The 17363-nt window shown below is 40.0% G+C and overlaps 1 protein-coding gene across 5 annotated transcripts in view; it reads left to right on the top strand.

Moving 5' to 3' along the window:
• The window catches only part of LOC124805364 (importin-11), a 176231-nt gene that overhangs the window by 74418 nt on the left and 84450 nt on the right, over positions 1–17363 (top strand). For all 5 annotated transcript variants that reach the window (XM_047265914.1, XM_047265912.1, XM_047265917.1 and 2 more), the window contains exons 9-10: positions 3566–3606; positions 3868–4050. In XM_047265914.1, the coding sequence (XP_047121870.1) occupies positions 3566–3606; positions 3868–4050 (224 nt within the window). The remainder of the gene's footprint in view (positions 1–3565; positions 3607–3867; positions 4051–17363) is intronic.

Genomic DNA, 17363 nt, shown 5'->3' on the forward strand with positions numbered 1-17363 from the left:
AGAAGAAACATCTGTGCCAAATTGCTTGTTTCAATAGTAATGATTTCTAGTCAGACATTGTTACAGGTGATGAAACTTGGATACGCCACTTTTCAGCCTGAAACAAAACAATCCATGGAGGTGAACCACGCAGCTTCTCCTTCAAAGAAATAGTAGTTCGAAACACTACCCTCAGCTGGTAAAATCATGGCTACAGTCTTCTGGCACTCTGAAGGAATTACTCTAGTTGATGTTCTCCCTTGTGGTCAATCAGTCAACTCTGATGTAAGAATATAAAGAAATTGAAGAAATGATTACAGCATGTTTGTGTTCATAAAAATTTGATTGCACTTCTCCTTCACTGCAATAAAGCAAGGCCAGAAACAAATCTGCACATCCAAGAGGTCACAAAATTTTAGTAGACTGTTCTTTCTCATCCAAACTTGGCTGAGATGCAAACCAGTAGAGCGGTACCATGATGGCAGACAGATCATAAATTACGTTGGCATAAAGCCTTAGAACTGGTCAGAGTTTGCATTGAAAAGTAGAGTTTTATAATCCAAGAATTGGGGTGCAATATGGTATATTTAAATCACAAATAACATTATCCTGCTTTGACGGGAAAAAATGTGTTGCATTACTTATTGAACAATCCTCATAGTTTTGTCATTATTTGTTCTGGTGATGGAGTGGGTCAAAAATCAATATTCAATTGTGCATTTACATTTGCTTTGAAATCACCATAAACACAGAGGGCACCATTTCATTTACATAGAACTGCTAAGTTTCCCATTGACTAAACGAGTAAAGTGTAAGGGTGTCATATTCCACTAAATGATTTTACTCACTTTTGAGGTCCTCTTACAATGCTACTGGGACTGATTAGGCTCAGGTGTAGTGAGATGTTGCAAAATATTTCAGTTGAATATGAGCTTTGATAATTGTTGACACATATGAAACCAATAGAAAAGAAATCAGGAAATGTAGTTCATGGTGATTACAGGTTATCAAATTGTATGATCCCAGTTATTAAGTTAATGTCATCTATTATTTGAAATTCAAAAACTGTTTGAGTGCCCATCCCAACTTTGTTTTGTGCCTTTTGTGAGTGTATGACTCAAAACTTAACTGAATGGTCAATTTTCTTGTGTGACACAGTTACTATGCTTTCACCATACAATGTGCGGTGGTGTTAACTGCAGGATTTTAGCGTTTCTGATGTAATCTGAAGTCCCTGCAGACCAATTCTTATGTAGGCTTTCTCATTTATGGTAGACACAAGATTATTTATTTACAAGAGAGAACTATTGTGTGGTCTTCCCTGAAAAGGATTCAGCTGTGGCTGAAATGTGTTCATGTTGAGTCAGTGTTGTGAGAACTTAGCTGGCGGGGTTGCCAAATTGTGGCAATGGAGGGCTTCTACTACATTTCCTTGTTTGTAACATTGCAGATACACCATTTCCTCGTATGGCCCGCTATTACTGCAAGGTTGGGCCAGTGAAGGTTCCTGTGAAGCCACTGCAGTAGGGGCACTGCAGGTTTTTTATTTTTTGGATGTTAGTGTTTGTACCATTAGTCCGATAAGTGGGATGTGCATGATGTGTTCCAGTCGAGCATGGAGTGGAATGAGACATGTAAGGTTTCATTAAAAGTTTGCTGTGCTGCAGTCAAAAATTCAAAAGTTGAAGTTGGTAACATTTCCCTGAGAATAGGGTTTGCTTGTGTAAGTGCCTATGTTCATACTTCTTCATTGAATTCATACCTAATTATTAATTCTTGCATTTAAGATTCAGCATAAAATTGTTCAAAAAATTATATTTTCACTCTTCAAGTGAGTAGAAAGATGTAATACTTTTCACTTCTCTCTTCTGGTCTTAATTCTGTTCTTGAACACATTGAAGTATTGTAGCACTTAATGGTGTTTTGCTAACATGTACAACTGAACAATATTGTGGCAAAGTACATAATGTATTTTATTTTCAGTTTTGTTTATGTGTACAGTACTTTCTTTGTTCCTTTACTTAAAAACAGAATGCGTATTGATATTTTAAGGTGAATATTTGAGTATCTGACAGTGTTTATATGAGATTAAATCACATATATACTGATATATTTTGTTAAGACAATAAATTGTTAATCTTTTTACTGTTTCAAAATAATAACAATTATTGATATGAATATAACAGAAGGAAACATTCCACGTGGGAAAAATATATCTAAAAACAAAGATGATGTGACTTACCAAACAAAAGCGCTGGCATGTTGATAGATACACAAAAACACAAACATACACACAAAATTCAAGCTTTCGCAACCAATGGTTGCTTCATCAGGAAAGAGGGAAGGAGAGGGAAAGACAAAAGGATGTGGGTTTTAAGGGAGAGGGTAAGGAGTCATTCCAATCCCGGGAGCGGAAAGACTTACCTTAGGGGTAAAAAAGGACAGGTATACACTCGCGTGCACACACACACACACACATCCATCTGCACATACACAGACACAAGCAGACATTTCTGAATGTCCGCTCCCAGGATTGGAATGACTCCTTACCCTCTCCCTTAAAACCCACATCCTTTCGTCTTTCCCTCTCCTTCTCTCTTTCCTGATGAAGCAACCGTTGGTTGCGGAAGCTTGAATTTTGTGTGTATGTTTGTGTTTTTTTGTGTATCTATCAACATGCCAGCACTTTCGTTTGGTAAGTCACATCATCTTTGTTTTTAGATATATAATAATAATTATTGATATTTATAAAAATTGTTTCCACTTTAATATATTGAGCATGTGATTTCCAGGAGAACTTTTCTTTCCACAGATTTCTGAACATTCCAGAAATTTCAGTATGTTATTACTGAGTTCAGATAAACTAAAATCTCTCATTTGAGTGTGCATTTTGTGTGTTCAGGGATGAACAGCCAGTTCACTTCGGAGTTGTAGTTTTAGCATTTTCATTGTTGTGTCCTCAAAGCAATCAGGACAGTTGCTGTTAATTCACAGTTTGCTGTAAAATGGGAGAAGTAAAGGCCAAAGTTGTTGACTATTTAAGGAAACTTACCATTATTTTGAGCTGTGAGATAACCACAGCTGTAATACCTCAGGAATTTCAAAAGTTGAAGACAGACTACATTAAAAATAACAACTAAAGCAGTGTTGTTGAATATTGTCTATTATTAGTTGTGATGCATTTTTAGAATTTTGTGCAGAATTGGTCCATCTCTGGTGCCATGAATAAGTCCATGCAGGAACAGTTATGTGTAACATTAAAATATTCCTTGTTGACATGTGATGTTTTTAACTTGAAGGGTATTGATAGAAACCATAAAACATTAGTCACATTTGCCTTTTTAGGGACAGTTGGAGTACCAGTCTCTTGTAGAACAAAATGTTTATAATCTAGAAACTTCTGCTCTCTTGATATATTACTCTTTTCATTTGCTTCCTATACCCTTATTATATAAAAGCGGCTTCGTGTGTCTTCAGTTACCAAAGTCAGATTAAAAGAATTTGTAGATATAAGTAAAACAGGTTCATTTCTGCATGTTGTGGTGCATTTTTCACAATTTTGATATATTAATCTTATTTTCTACAGCTACAGATGAGGGTGGAGAATCATGGAAATACACCTTGAGGGTAAGTATCCCTCCAGCTCTCTGTCTCTTCTGCTTCTTCTTCTTCTTCTTTTTTTTTTTTTTTTTTTTTTTTTAATTATTGCATAAATGGTTATTATTGTCTTTGAAAATGATATGCATATATTCTGTATACAATAAAACTTTTATACTTTTTCTAACATGCTGTAATTGCTAAGCTTCAGAAATCGTAATAAATACACATTTTTTCTGTTCATTTGTGAGAGATTGTAACACAGCTGACTTTTTCTGAAATTCTTTTCAGCCATGTACAGAAGCACTTTTCCTTGCCTTATTTCATGAGTACAGAACAATTCTTACACCAGTACTTCTTGACATGATACGAAGTAATCATGCTCTTGTTGATCCGTCAGACTTGAATGCAATTCTGCGGAAAGATGCTGTATACAATGCGGTTGGAATTGCTGCTTTTGATTTGTATGATGAAGTGAGTATGATAACAAATAATGATGAGAGATAAAAATTGAAACTTTATTTTGTTTTTACCTGCGTTATCATACATATATATTGTCAAATTAAATCCATATTGTCTTTTTTTGTATTTTGATGTACCAGTTACAGGAGTTCTAGGTTTTTGCAGAATGCATCTGAGACAGAGTTTTATGAAAAGGATAGTTGCCACTCAATATATAACAAAGATGCTGAGTCGCAGATAGCTGCAACAAAAAGACTGTTAGTAAATGAGCTTTGTCAAAAATAGACGACGACAACAACGCCCCCCCCCCCCCACACACAAACACACACACACACACACACACACACACACACACACACACACACACACACACACACAGTCTCTGGCAACTGAAGCCAGACTGGCGGTCGTGTTTTCGACAAAGGCCTTGTTGGCCATAAGCTCATTTTCTGAGTGTCTTTTTGTTGTTCCTATCTGTGACTCAGCATCTCTGTTCTATGGTGAGTAGCAACTATCCTTCTCACAATATTGTTACATTCCATCCCATATTTTCCAATATTTGAGACGAAGTTTTTTTTACGTATCATTCATAATTTTGTATCACATAATTGATCTTCCCTCAGATATGGAACTTTGTTATAATATTCTCTTGAAGGATACATAGCATTGATAACATTTGTGAGTGAGATATGAGCACTAATATTTCAACAGGAAAAACTGAGTTTCTAGCATTTGTAGACTTAGAGGAAGCTTTTGACAATGTTGACTGGAATAATCATCTTTCAAATTCTAAAGGTGGCAGGGGTAAAATATAGGGAGCGAAAGGCTATTTACAATTTGTACAGAAACCAGATGGCATTTATAAGAGTCGAGGGGCATGAAAGGGAAGCAGTGCTTGGGAAGGGAGTGAGACAGGGTTGTAGCCTTTCCCCGATGTTATTCAATCTGTATATTGAGCAAGCAGTAAAGGAAACAAAAGAAAAATTCGGAGTAGGTATTAAAATCCAGGGAGAAGAAATAAAAACTTTGAAGTTCGCCGATGACATTGTAATTCTGTCAGAGACAGCAAAGGACTTGGAAGAGCAGTTGAATGGAATGGACAGTGTCTTGAAAGCAGGATATAATATGAACATCAACAAAAGCAAAACAAGGATAATGGGATGTAGTTGAATTAAGTCGGGTGATGCTGAGGGAATTAGATTAGGAAATGAGACACTTAAAGTAGTAAAGGAGTTTTACTATTTGGGGAGCAAAATAACTGATGATGGTCGCAGTAGAGAGGATATAAAATGTAGACTGGCAATGGCAAGGAAAGCGTTTCTGAAGAAGAGAAATTTGTTAACATCGAGTATAGATTTAAGTGTCAGGAAGTCGTTTCTGAAAGTATTTGTATGGAGTGTAGCCATGTATGGAAGTGAAACATGGACAATAAATAGTTTGGACAAGAAGAGAATAGGAGCTTTCGAAATGTGGTGCTACAGAAGAATGTTGAAGATTAGGTGGGTAGATCACGCAACTAATGAGGAGGTATTGAATAGGATTGGGGAGAAGATAAGTTTGTGGCACATCTTGACTAGAAGGGATCGGTTGGTAGGACATGTTCTGAGACATCGAGGGATCACCAGTTTAGTATTGGAGGGCAGCGTGGAGGGTAAAAATCGCAGAGGGAGACCAAGAGATGAATGCACTAAGCAGATTCAGAAGGATGTAGGTTGCAGTAGGTACTGGGAGATGAAGGTGCTTGCACATGATAGATCAGCATGGAGAGCTGCATCAAACCAGTCTCAGGACTGAAGACCACAACAACCACCACCATTAAGTGTGTTTCCTAGCTGTTTAAGAAGATTAGGAAATAGACTGTAATGGTGGTTTGTAATTTAACAGAAATTGACTGACTTGTGCAGCAATGTATGGGTAGATTTCTGTAACCCGTATCATGTTGTATGCAAAATCCCACGTAACTTAATACGTAGTCTATGAAAAGGACAAATCCAGACTGTAGACCTAATGTAATTTCGATTGATGTAAGAACACTAACTTATAGTCACTGTGTCTATTTTTTTCTTTTTTTTTTTTTTTGTTCTTTTTATGAAACTAGAACAATGTTAAGTCCAGTCCAAGTGGTTAGGGCCAGCCATTAGCCAGTTTCAGTTTTTTCTTAAACTCCACACCCTCTCTGTGTTTCATGTTGCATAGGTATGTATAGAGCCTTGTCAAGTGTGGCTGACTACACACTGACAACCGATCAATTTATCACGAAGTTATTTTATTCAAGCTACACTAGATTGACGTTTCATAGCCTCACAAATTTGCCCTTCTTAATTCAGTGTTGCACTCACTTATGAGAGTTCAGGGCTTAATGATGATGAAGTGTGTAAAAGAGGCAGTTTTTAGATAATGAGTAGAGCTGAGACAACCTTAATCAAAGAAAAATAATAGTTATTGAGCTCACAAAAAATCAATCTAAACATTGTTCGTTAGACATGGCTATTTTGGTTTCATCATCCACAATTTTCATGTAGTATTTTCTGAAATATTTTTAGATTTATGAATAGATCTCTGTAGACTGTGTTCTGTAGTTGCTAGTAATACTAAATCATCAATGAAAATTAATGCAATAACTTGCAGAAGTTAATAATGTAAGGAAAAAATAGATTGCTACTTATTGCAAAGATGACTCGGTAAGTTGCAGACAGGCACAACGAAAAGACACTCATTAGTTTTCAGCCACAACCTTCATCAGAAAAGAAGACAAAATACACACATACATTCATTCACGCACACAAGCACACCTCACATGAGCTCCATCTCCAGCATCGCAGACCAGAATGCCATTCTGTGTGTGAATGAATGTCATGCCTGTCTATAACTTAATGCGTCATCTTTATAGTAAGTAGCTATGTAACTTTTTCCTTACATTGTTGATATTCCAACCTGAGTTTCCATTGTTTAAGTGTGGTTTTTAGGAACCATATTTTTTTGACCTGAAGTTTAATTCTCTATTATAGCATTCATGTAGATCTTGAAGAGAAGGCGAGATAGTTCTCTTCTTTCCTTGACCAGTGTAAAAATCTGTTTTGAACTTGATAATTAATCCTCAGCTCTAACTGTGATAGGGCTTTGGTGTGTGTACTATTAGTATATAAAATTATGTGCGTTGGAGTGTCAACTTGTAGTAGTATTGTTAGTTAACCAATTATTTGCATGTTCCATGGATTGTAACTGCAACCTGTCTGATAGAGAATGAATACGTTTTATGATGTTAGTGCTGACCATTTACGTAATTTCTTAAGATTTTCCTTTTCCCTCCCCACTTTTTTACATGCGTACAATGTTTCATACTTCCCCATGTCCACACTCTCCCCCCTTCCCCCTTGTACGCTCCCTCTGTCTCCCTTTCTCCCTCCTTTTCTGAGTCATCAGTCTTCTGACTGGTTTGATGCAGCCCGCCACAAATTCCTCTCTTATGCCAACCTCTTCATCCCTGAATTTTAATTCCACTTCTGAACCTTTCTTTTATTTCCATCATTGCTTCTTAAATGTACAGATTGCACTTGCAACCTACGTTCTCATTTTTTTGCTGGATGTATTCCAGTCTCTGTCTTCCTCTACAGCTTTTTTTCCCTCTACACCACCCTCTACCACCATATGAAGTCATTCTCTGGTGTCTTAACAGAGGTCCTATCATCCTGTCCCTTCTCCTTGTCATTGTTTTCCACAAATTCCTTTCCTCCCTGATTCTGCGCAGAATCTCATCATTCCTTATCTTACCAGTCCACGTAATTTTCAAAATTCGTCTGTAGCACCGCATCTCAAATGCTTCAATTCTCTTCTTTCTGTTTTTCCCACAGTCCATGTTTTACTACCATACAATACTGTGCTCCAAACATACACTCTCAGAAATTTCTTCCTCAGATTAAGGTCAATGTTTGATGCCAGTAGACTTCTCTTGGCCAGGAATGTCCTTTTTGCCAATGCTAGTCTGCTATTAATGTCATCCTTGCTCTGTCCGTCATTGGTTATTTTACTGCCTAGGTAGCAGAATTCCTTAATTTCATCTACTTCATGATCATCAATCTTGATTTTAAGTTTCTTGCTGTTCTCATTTCTGCTACTTCTGATTACTTTAGTCTTTCTTCGATTTACTCTCAGTCCATATTCTGTACTCATTAGACTGTTCAGTCCATTCAGCAGCTCCTGTAATTTGCCTTCATTTTCACTCGGGATAGCAATGGCATCAGCGAATTGTACCATTGATATCTTTTCACCCTGAATTTTAAATCCGCTCCTGGACCTTTCTTTTATTTCCACCATTGCTTCTTCAATGTACAGATTGCACTGTAAGGGTGAAAGACTAGATCCCTATCTTACACTCTTTTTAATCAGAGTACATCGTTCTTGGTCGTACACTATTATTATTCCCTCTTGGCTCTTGTACATATTGTATATTTCCCTCTCTCCCTATAATTTACCCTTATTTTTCTCAGAATTTCAAAATCTTGCACCATTTTACATTGTTCAATGTTTCTTCTAGGTCGACAAATCCTATGAGCGTGTCTTGATTTTTCTTTCGTCTTGCTTCGATTATCAACTGCAACATCAGAATTGCCTCTCTGGTGCCTTTACCTTTTTTAAACCCAAACTGATGTAACACATTCTAAATTGTGTTTTCCATTCTTCTGTATATTACTCTTGTCAGCAACTTGAATGCATCAGCTGTTAAGCTGATTGTGTAATAATTCTCGCTATTGTCAGCTCATGTGGTCTTTAGAATCGTCATGATGGTATTTTTCCGAAAGTCAAATGGTATGTCACCAGACTCGCACATTCTATGCACCAAAGCTAAATAGTCGTTTTGTTGCCAATTCCCCCAACAATTCCAGAAATTTTGGTGGAATGTTATTTATATCTTGTGCCTTACTTGATCTTAAGTCCTCCATAGCTCTCATAAGTTCTGATTCTAATACTGGATCCCCTATTTCTTCCTTATAAACCCCTGTCTCTTCTTCTATCACATCAGACAAATCTCCCCCTCATAAAGGCCTTCAGTGTACTCTTTCCACGTATCTGCTCTCTCCTCTGCATTTAACAGTGGAATTCCCATTGCACTATTATTGTTACGGCCTTTGCTTTTAATTCCACTGAAAGTTGCTTTGACTTTCATATATGCTCCCCTCTACATTTCACAAAGACAACCTGTGTTTCATTATGAGATACTGTATGTTTCTCCACCAGGGGTTTCATCAAAAGTCCTTCTTGCAACATGATCTCTGCTTCGTCATTTGTGTGATGGATGTTCTAATGCAAAAGAAGATGCTTAGAACAAACTGTGGAAGTTGTGTGGTCATCGTGTGATGACCCGCAAGAGTAGGCTAGTGGTTTTACTCTCTCCTCCCTGTGAGGAATTCGGACCCTGAATTTAATGCTGTGATGATATGTAGAACTGTATGAGCAATGATGGTTTTTTTTCCTGTCCCAGTTCACATTGGGAATACTTTCACTTTTTATGCTATGTATTTACACTGAGTGTATCTTTGTATTACAGTCTCTTCTACCAGGTTATGCTTGTATACTGTGACTAGTCTCCTGACTGGGCAGGTACTGATTTTTGATGACAAGGATACACATGGTTTACGACATTTGCTAAGCTACAATGTGGACGCAGAAGGTGACCATGTTAAAGGCAAAAAGAACCATGGCATGGTGCTGGTAGTAGTCTCAATACTGGTGGATGTTTCGGAAAAATTGTTCCATGTTGTTGTCACGGTTTTGAGCTGTTATCACCTTGTCCAGGGAAGTGAGCAGGGTAGGACATAGGGCAATGTTTAGAAGAGTCAGCAGGTAAAATCTCGAATGGCAGATCCAGTAACTACAGCAGAGAATACATAACATTCAGCATCATAGTCTTTTTTATTGCTGTGGGTAGCTGGAACGATGGGCCAAAAATGTCACATTAAGTGCCATTTAGTATCAGTCCACTACCCAATAGTTCTACCTGTTCAGTCCTAGGTTGTGCTGTTTTCTGTTCTTGTCATCTCTCCTAGAACTAGAGATGGAATGGGCTAGTTAACATTACCCATTCCCCCACATGTACTTTGTGTGATGATAACTGTACCATACATTCTTAATTAATTGTGACTTGAAATTTTGATCAATGCTCTGTTAGTACTTCCAAGATTTCAAACTTACATACCACATCTTAGCCTGTGCTAGTGTTTCAGCCTGCTAATTTATAATGGCAGTCATCATCGGGTAAAATGAGGAGTGATGGTATATAATTTTTGCATTCATATGTGAAAGAAATTATACTGCTGACAATCAACAGCTGTACGAAGTAATTCAAAATTAATTCGTTGAATGTGAATTCTCTGACTTCAGCTGTATTAGGTATTGATCTACTACCCAATATTGACATATGAATGTTTGTGCCGTACCAGTAATCAAACCCTCATTTCCTTGTTATCATGAGTAGTCACCTTAACCACTTCGGCTATCCATGCACACTTCCTGGGCAAACCCAAACTTCCATATGTCACACTGCCTACATACACTATGTGATCAAAACTATCAGGACACCTGGCTGAAAATGTCTTATAAGTTTGTGGCACCCTCCATCAGTAATACTGGAATTCAATATGGTGTTGGCCCACCCTTAGACTTGATGACAGCTTCCACTCTCGCAGGCATATGTTCAATCAGGTGCTGGAAGGTTTCTTGGGGAACGGCAGCGTATTCTTCATGGAGTGCTGCACTGAGGAGAGGTATCGGGTGTTGGTCGGTGACTCCTGGCACGAAGCCAATGTCCCAAAATATCCCAAAGGTGTTCTTTAGGATTCAGGTCAGGACTCTATGCAGGCCAGTCTATTACAGGAATGTTATTGTCGTGTAACCACTCCCGCACAAGCTGTGCATTACAAACAGGTGCTCGATCGTGTTGGAAGGTGCAGTCGCCATCCCCGAATTGCTTTTCAACAGTGGGGAGCATGAAGGTGCCTAAACCATCAATGTAGGCATGTGCTGTGATAGTGAAATGTAAAACAACAAGGGGTGCAAGCCCGCCCCCCCCCCCCCCCCCCCCCATGAAACACATGACCACATACACCACTGCCTCCGAATTTTACCACTGACAGATGATGTTCACTGGGCATTCGCCATACACACACCCTGCCATCGGATCGCCACATTGTGTACTGTGGATCGTCACTCCACACAGTGTTTTTCCACTGTTCAATCGTCCAATGTGTATGTCCCTTTTGGCCAAGCAAGGTGTCGTTTGTCATTTACCAGAGTGATGTGTGGCTTATGAGCAGCTGCTCGACCATGAAATCCAAGTTTTCTCACCTCCCACCTAACTGTCATAGTACTTGCAGTGGATACTGATGCAGTTTGGAATTCCTATGTAATTGTCTGGATAGGTGTCTGCCTATTACACATTATGACCATCTTCAACTGCCAGCAGCTTCTGTCAGTGAGCAGACTAGGTCGGCCTGTATGCTTCTGTGCTGTACGTGTCCCTTCATGTTTCCACTTCACTATCATGTCAGTAACAGTGGACCTAGGAATTTTTAGGAGTGTGGAAATCTTGTGTACAGACGTATGACACAAGTGACACCCAATCACCTGACCACATTTGAAGTCTGAGAGTTCCACAGAGCACCCCATTCTGCTCTTTCTCATGATGTCTAATGACTACTGAGGTCTCTGATATGGCGTACCTGGCAGTAGGTGGCAGCACAATGCACCTAATATGAGAAACGTATGTATTTTGGGGTGTCCAGATACTTTTGATCACATAGTGTACTCATATTGTAGCCTGCTGAATTCATCACCTAATACACACAACTTAACTTGGCTTCAGACGTTCATGTAACTATTACAATGCTTGGCAGGCACACAATTATAACAACGTTCAGCTCTATTCCTTATTGTCTCATTTTCACTGTTGCAGAAATCCAAGTAGTGTTGCAGGCATTGATGATGATTTCGGTGGACTACGATAAAGGATGTAGATAGTGTGATGTAGGAAGTTTGTGTTGGTCTGGGGAGCATGCACAATTATCCAAAGTGGTTATGGTGACCGTTCACAACAAGCAGGAAATGCGCATTCGAGTCCTGGTCCAGCACAAATTTTCACATTCTAAAGTAGAAAACACATACACACATTCATGCAAGCACAATTCACACGTGCATGACCACTGTCTAAGGCCACTGAAGCCAGACTGTGAGCAACAAGCCCGATGAGACAAGCATGAGCAACAAGCCCAATGAGACAAGCAGTCCAAGGGTGGTGGGGAGGGAGGAGTGATAACAGGGTAGGGACGGGGGAGGATGTAGTGCTGCTTGTGGGAGCATGTAGTAACGTGGTGGGGACAGGTTAACACTGCTAGGTGTTGTCAGGTTGGGGGGGGGGGGGGCTGCAGGAAAGAAGTAGGGGAGGGGAAAAAGACTTGTGTTGTGTCCTCACAAGTGGATGCAACAAGGGCTTAGGCACAGTTCTAGTACAGAATTCCATGGTTGCAGTTTGTAGCGGAGAGACTTATTATAGAAATGGAGTAGAGACACTTAGTATACAAATGGAGCAACCTACAGCCATCACAAGTATTTACTACAGTTGCTGATAGTGTGGCCCCTGTGACAGACATAATCTCATTGACATTCTATTCCGTAATGCTTTGTTATCTGTCCACAAGCACATCCAATGAGTTGCTATATGCCTTTAGGTAAGTATCATAGTGCAATAAAATGTATATATGTGTGTCACTACTTTGTTTGCACTGTCACAGTCCCTCCGTCCACCTCGGAGCACCTAAACCTAATACAACATGTGTGAGCCATTCTACCCAGACGTCCCGTACGCGTCAACTAGTGGGTGTGTTGGTGAAAAGAAGGCTGCGTATTACTGGCATGGGAGCAGAGAAGGGGAGAGATGGGTGAAGGATGAGTGCAGTGGTGTTAGGGAACCATACGATATATTGCAGGGAAAGTTCCCATCTGTGCAATTCAGCAACTTCAGGAACTTTCCCTGTAATGCTCCCGACCCCGCAGTGTTCCCGACCCTGACATTTGTCATCCCTGTCTTCACCCACCTGTCCCCTTCACTGCTTCCTCTCCACATTCCAATAAATACAGCCTTCTATTCCACCAATGCACACACTAATCTTCTTCATCTCCTCTAATTCTCTCCTTTCCCCACCACATCCCTGCATGCTCCCACAAGCAGCCCCATGCCCTCCCCCACCTTTACCCTGCTATTCCTCCTCCTTCCCAGCCCAGCCTCCTCCTCACTCGTTACCCATGGATTGCTTTCCTGTGAAGTGGGGTTGCTTGCAGTCTCGTTCAACTCACTCACTGCACATGTGGTCCACAGTTCTTTTCATATTGCTTTATATCCTGATTTTGCATTTTCCACTAGTAGTTATCAAAGACCCAACAGATTGTGATCCTATGTCTTCTGTGATCTGCTAACAGAAAACTATTTGCTTGCCTCAATACCTCAGTACACAGAACAACTGGTACAACTATTTGCAGACCCCACTTGGTTTGCTTACATAATAGACTGTTGACAGTCATTATAAGCAGCTTGTGTCTTTCGGCGTTAGGTTGACAAAATGCTTACGTGCTATACTGCACACACTTTATAGCTTCGGCTGTGCACGTTACATTTGGTTGATGTAAAACCTGAAAATCAGATGTATCGAACTCGAGTGCCCACAATGTTAAATAGCTGCATGGATTTTTCAAACTTAGTGATCACTTTAATGGTGCCAGTTCTTTTACAGGCTAAAGACACCTTTCTCACAAATAGCAGCAGAAGTAAGTTTTGCCATAAATAAGACCCAATATCTCCCTGTTCATGGTGGCATAATTTCTCTCTACTTTTTTCAGATGCTATATTAGCTAAATGATGTTCATCCCATTAATCTTTTGACATAAAACACTCCCAAATGCCTGATTACTCATGTTGTAAGCTTAAAAGCTCCTTCATACTCCACTCCCTTCTTGAGCAAATACGTGAATGGCCACACTATTCAGCGAGCAATGACTGCAATTCCATGTCTGTGTGAAATCTTGGGAAATTTTGTATGGCCTCTACGATCTGAGGCTTCTCAGACTCCAGCTGAGCTGATTACATGTCCCAAATACTGTACCGTCTCTATCATGAAATTACTCCTCCACACTCAGCATGAGATGCTCTGCACACATTGTTTTGAATACTCTGGTATGTCTTTTGAAAACATAATGATGTCTTTCAAATAAACTATACATTGTTTCAGTTTTAATTTTTGCAAGAACTTGGTTCTTATTTTTCTGAACACCATGGCCAGTAATTCCCATAGGAACACTTCTCATGCCCTTTGCTCTGCTAAATGTAAGAGGACTTCATTAACAATGTCACTGTCCAGCTGCTTGTAGACACTAACACTGAGCTTCTGAATTCTCTCTACGAAACACTCTGTTGATTCTCCGTCCTTCTAGTAACCTCTTATGCAACTGTGCCCTGTAGTATGTGCAAGCATTCCCCCCCCCCCCCCTGCCCCCCTGACAGACCTTCCCTGATGTCCTCAAATATATGGCCATCCCCTCCGCTTCTCACAACACACGACGTAAGATTTAACATTGTCTGTCAGTCATAATTGGGTCATCCGGAACAGTTTATCATCCTACCAACATCCCAGATTCGTGGTTGTCAGCAGGTTCTCTACAAATGCCAGAAAGTTCTCTCCCAATCAATAAGGTATCTTAATCATCTTGCCTTTCAGATAAACTTAGGCCTACTTTTTTGGCCAAACAATGTATTTATGACAATTAGCTGATTGCATAGTGCAAAACAAAAAATCTTTGATTCCTTCAGTTGGCATTTAAACTCAGATTTTAGTTGTATACACTCTACTTACTGTCGTCCATAATTCTATCCCACCTTCAACCTCAAATTTATAATCAGTGATTCAAGAATCAGTTTCTTTTGGAACACAAGAATTATCCCTTCTTTTGCTCTACTTTTTTCTTTCATACCTGAATAAACTGTAGGTAGTTTTGTTTCTTGTGGTGTGCCTTATACACTCATTTCTGTGTTTCACAAGTTCTAAATTTTGATCTAATTATTGCAGCAGCTGAAAAATCATAATAATTAAGTATATTAGTCAATCTACACTCATACTCATAAATTAAGGATAATGCTGATACATGGTGAAACAACTCTCTGGTGGTCAGTTTGCGGGTTTAAATCACCTCAAAGTAGGACCGTGCGGTGCATTTGACCTGTGGTCGTCGCACAGTTGTGCTGGTAGCCGTCCACATATGCAGAGGTGTGTTGGTGCATGTCAGAGTATGGTGCAGTGAGTAAGTGTGCAGACATTTTCAGACATGCTAATGGTGACTTGTGTGTTGAAAATGGCTCAAAGAACACACATTGATGACGTTATGAGTAGTAGGTGGCTGGAGGCTGGTCAAACACAGTAGGTCGTTGCACAGGCCCACCGTGTGCCACTTAGTGTAATCTCAAGATAATGGCACTGATTCTAGCCGACAGGAAATGTGTCCAGGCACTACAGTACAGGATGTCCAGAGTGTACAACACCACAAGAAGACCGATATCTCACCATCATTGCCTACAGACAGCCACGGAGTACTGCAGGTAGCCTTGCTCGGACCTTACCACAGCCACTGGAACAGTCGTCTCCAGTCGCACAGTCTACAGATGACTGAACAGACATGGTTTATTCGCCAGCAGACCTGCAAGGTGTATTCCACAGACCCCTGGTCACAGGAGAGCCCGTAAAGCCTGGTGTCAAGAACACCGTACATGGTCATTGGAACAGTGGTCCCAGGTTATGATCATGGACGAGCCCAGGTATAGTTTGAACAGTGATTATCGCCGGGTTTTCACCTGGCATGAACCAGGAACCAGACACCAACCTCTTCATGTCCTTGAAAGGGATCTGTATGGAGGTCATGGTTTGATGGTGTGGGGTGGGACTATGATTGGTGCACTTACACCCCTGCATGTCTTTGACAGAAGTACTGTTACAGGGCAGGTGTATCGGACGTCATTTTGCACCAGTATGTCCACCTTTTCAGGGGTGCAGTGGGTCCCACCTTCCTCCTGATGGATGATAACGCACGGCCCTACCAACCTGCCATCGTGGAGCAGTACCCTTCAGACCTAAACCCCACCAAGCACATCTGGGATGCTCTCGGTCGATGTATCACTGCACGTCTTCAAACCCTATGACACTTCAGGAGCTCCAACAGCACTGGTGCAAAAGTGGGAGGCTATACCCCAGCAGCTGCTTGACCACCTGATCCAGAGTATGCCAACCCGTTGTGCGGGCTGTGTACATGTGCATGGTGATCATATCCCATATTGATGTCGGGGTACATGCGCAGGAAACAGTGGCGTTTTGTAGCACATGTGTTTCGGGATGGTTTTCTTAACTTCTTAACTTATCACCAATACCGTGGACTTACAGATCTGTGTCACGTGTGTTCCCTGTGTGCCTATGCTATTAGCACCAGTTTTGTGTAGTGCCGCGTTGTGTGGCACCACATTCTGCAATTATCCTTAATTTATGAGCATGAGTGTAGATGACTTTATTTGAAAAAATTCGCAATGATAACAAATTCCTTTAGGAAACCTATTACTTGAATTGATAAAAATATAAAATTCTGGAGAAAGAACAGTCTTGATTGTACAAAATGATCAAGACTGTTCCATATATTTTATTACTAGTTCATTGCAGTTGCTGCTGTTCCCATTATGTTTATAGTGGAAATGCTAGAGCTTTCATTGACATGTCTTATTGAGATCCATGTCTTCTGCAAACCATCACAAGATGAAACCAGGTTGTATCAGTGATATGGAGTAGAACAAGCATCCATCACCTTTACAACTGCTTGTATCAAATTTTGACAACCATCTAAACTGAGTGACGTCAGTTCTGTTATTGATTTAAAAAAAACTACTGTCTGTATTCATCAGCTTTCTAAATATTACTGAATGTTTATTGTTGCCTTCTTCTTCCAAAAGGCTAAACCTCGTCTCTGCACCACAGCTTCCAATCCTCAGCAGTCCTCTTCATCCCCATCAATGAAGAACTTCCCATCACCCTGATCATATTTGTTAAACAGCATGTTGTCAGTCATCCCCTCATTTTCTTCCCAACAGGCTGGCCTTCAGAAATGTTTTGCAAAAGAATATCATATTTAACCAAGTGTCCAGTGAGTTATGTTTGGCCTATAACTTTCAGTAGTCCTTTCTTCTGTCCTGTTTCATTTATTGTGGCTAATGAAGATTAGTTTGAAGGTAAATAATGATATTTTGTTTG

Source organism: Schistocerca piceifrons, chromosome 7 (assembly GCF_021461385.2).
Source record: "Schistocerca piceifrons isolate TAMUIC-IGC-003096 chromosome 7, iqSchPice1.1, whole genome shotgun sequence".
Lineage (NCBI taxonomy): Eukaryota > Metazoa > Arthropoda > Insecta > Orthoptera > Acrididae > Schistocerca > Schistocerca piceifrons.